We start from the raw sequence: 2,641 nt of genomic DNA on the forward strand, positions 1-2,641 counted from the left end.
TGCACTCACTGTTCGCCCAATAACAGTTTCATATTCCTATCTCCGAATCCTTCCAATTGGCCTGGCGGGCATCCCAGTGGCACGAACTGCAAGCGATACACATTATAGTAAAATCTGACATAATTATGTCTATTGCTATAGAAGTGTTTGGAACCTGGATGATTTTAGCCAGCGAAGACACTCACCATACTTACGCCGACCGAAGTTCTCTTTTCGATGTTTTTCTAACGCCGTTCAGTCCATGATTCTGGCAGAGGTCTCCATGTTCGGAAAGCTCGACGAGAGTAGCTTCGATTCGCCGGAAACACTTGCCAGTTTCAAAAGTTTCAAGAAAGACTTTTCGCTTCGCCGAAACTTGAACTCTACACACTACATTTACTTGTTTGGAATTTCAGACTGGAGTTAGGCTTTGTTCATTTATACTGGTTTTATTACTTCTCCAATTCGTGCACAATTTGTTTCGAACTAACTATACTGGGGCCGAACGGTCGACATCTCGCTTAACCTCCGTCAGCTCCGCTAACACAGCCGGTGCTACGGCACTCGGTTCAACTCGGTTGTTGCAAGAAACTAAAAACTTGTGAGCATTTGCAAAAATAAACACAAATGTAACCACCGCGGTTTCCGCGAAATACTACCAACGGTTAGGGCGATGGGCATTTTGATAGAGCCCTAACCCGCGAACCAGTATCCATCATTGCTCCACTCTCGCAGTTCACCGCTTTTTTTAAACTCATTTCCCTCGTGTCGTAAAGGTTGGTCAGTGCGGCTCGTTGTCGGTTGGAGGCTTACGCGCGGACCCAGTACATGGACGAGCGGATGCGGACATAGTCGGGCAAGTTCTCTACCGGTCCGACGGCAGCGATGGCAGGGCAACGGTCGAAAATGTACTTCATAGCCACATCGCGCACATTTTGAGCAGTCACGTTCTGCGCGAAGGAACCAGAAAAAAGAAATGGAAAAGAGAAGAAAGCTATAGAGGGAAAGTTCGAACATAGCGGGCAAGTGCCGGTCCGTACATCGATTCTCTGCTCCAACTCGTGCAGCGGAATGCGACGATTATAGCACAGCATTTGGCGGCCGATATCCTCGCAGATAGGAGTAGTGCCGTCGAGCTGAAGCAGCATGTTGGTCTTCAGCAAGTTCTTGGCACGCTCAATCTCACCCTCGGTCACCATCGTGCAGAGGCGCATCCATTCGTTCTGCACGTTAAATACCATGTCTTCGCACATCAGTGGGTCGCACACGAAGTAGATACCCCACAGGCCAGTGTCTTTGTAGCAGGTGTTGAACGACTGGAAACTATGGCACAAGTTGTCGGTGGCGGCCGCCACTGCTAGCTTGGATGCGTTATTAGCGCCACCGGCCTGCGATCGGTCCCATGCACCGATCAGTGTGTTTGCGACCATCAGCGGCACGTTGTCCTGGTCTGGCCAGCCGCACCCCTCGACGGCAATGGCTATGTGTGCCAGTGGAAGTGAGTCGTCGCGGACGCGTACTTCCGAGCCGGTGAAGCGACACGGAGTAAGCGCCTTCGTGCCATCGACCACCGCACTTACTTTCCCGAGATGTTGCTGGGCCAACTTCACCAGTTCGGCATGGCTCACTCCACCGGCTGCGGCCAGTACAATGCGGGGCGCCTTGTAGTGCTCGCTGATGTAGCTCTGCAAGTCGGCTTTACCGATCGTCTGGATGTTCTTGGTCGGACCGAGAATGGTGTTGCCGAGCGGGGTACCCTGGTAGGCGGTAGCGTGCAGATGATCGAACACCACCTCCTGGAGGTTGCTTTCAACCTCCTGCATTTCGCGCAGTATCACACCTCGCTCGCGCTCGATCTCCGCCTCGCCGAGCTTCGAATGCTGGATGATGTCGGACAGGATCTCCACCGCATTCGAGACGTCCTTCGAAAGGCACTTGGCGTAAAACACGGTCTGCTCGCGGGACGTGTATGCGTTCAGGTGCGCACCCATGTTTTCTACCTCCAGCTCGAGATCGGTCTGTGAGCGCTTCGCCGTTCCTTTGAAGGCCATGTGCTCCAGGAAGTGAGCCACCCCATTGTTGCTGTTGTCCTCGTAGCGCGATCCGGCATCGATCCACAGCCCAACGGTCGCCGTTTGCGAACCGCAGTCTGAGCTCGCCACCCGCAGACCACTGTCGAGCGTGGTCACCTCGGTCGGCGGAACGTTAAGCAGGGCGGCCCGAAACTGGCCGGCGTTCGTCACCTTGTTACGCTGCAAAACAGATAGCACACAGAGAATGAGATCATAGTCCACCGGCCAGCCAGCTGTCCTGTTTGCCGATTCGATAACATACTCCCGGACGCGGCAATGCAACATTCTGCCACTACTTTACGTGTACCAACGGCCCAACTCTGTGTCCACTTTTACGTTGGAGGAGTAAATCTTTAAATTACGTAATTTTTTTCGATTATCAGACGCCGTTGCATTTTGCACTTACCCTTAGCAGCACCTGCTGACTACGTGCAGCATACGCCCGGAGGCCGGCCGAAAGCTTCAGCAACGAGGCCATTGATTGCAGTGTTCGATTTGATCGAGTGGAGAACTAATTATCGGAATTTTCAGCGAGGGATTTTTATTCGCAGCACCCGATCGGATCCCCGTTGCTACGAATGTGTTTTCCT

At 52.7% G+C, this 2,641-nt stretch overlaps 1 protein-coding gene across 1 annotated transcript; it reads right to left on the bottom strand.

Moving 5' to 3' along the window:
- Positions 1–396: 396 nt before the first annotated feature.
- Positions 397–2,641, bottom strand: LOC131214057 (mitochondrial-processing peptidase subunit beta). Its single transcript, XM_058208406.1, has 3 exons — positions 2,458–2,641; positions 1,020–2,231; positions 397–929 (listed from the first exon to the last, which is right to left on the bottom strand). The coding sequence occupies exons 1-3, from the start codon at positions 2,527–2,529 to the stop codon at positions 789–791; spliced, it is 1,425 nt and encodes a 474-aa protein (XP_058064389.1). The 5' UTR covers positions 2,530–2,641; the 3' UTR covers positions 397–788.

The sequence above is a fragment of the Anopheles bellator genome, chromosome X (genome assembly GCF_943735745.2).
Source record: "Anopheles bellator chromosome X, idAnoBellAS_SP24_06.2, whole genome shotgun sequence".
In the NCBI taxonomy this organism is placed as follows: domain Eukaryota; kingdom Metazoa; phylum Arthropoda; class Insecta; order Diptera; family Culicidae; genus Anopheles; species Anopheles bellator.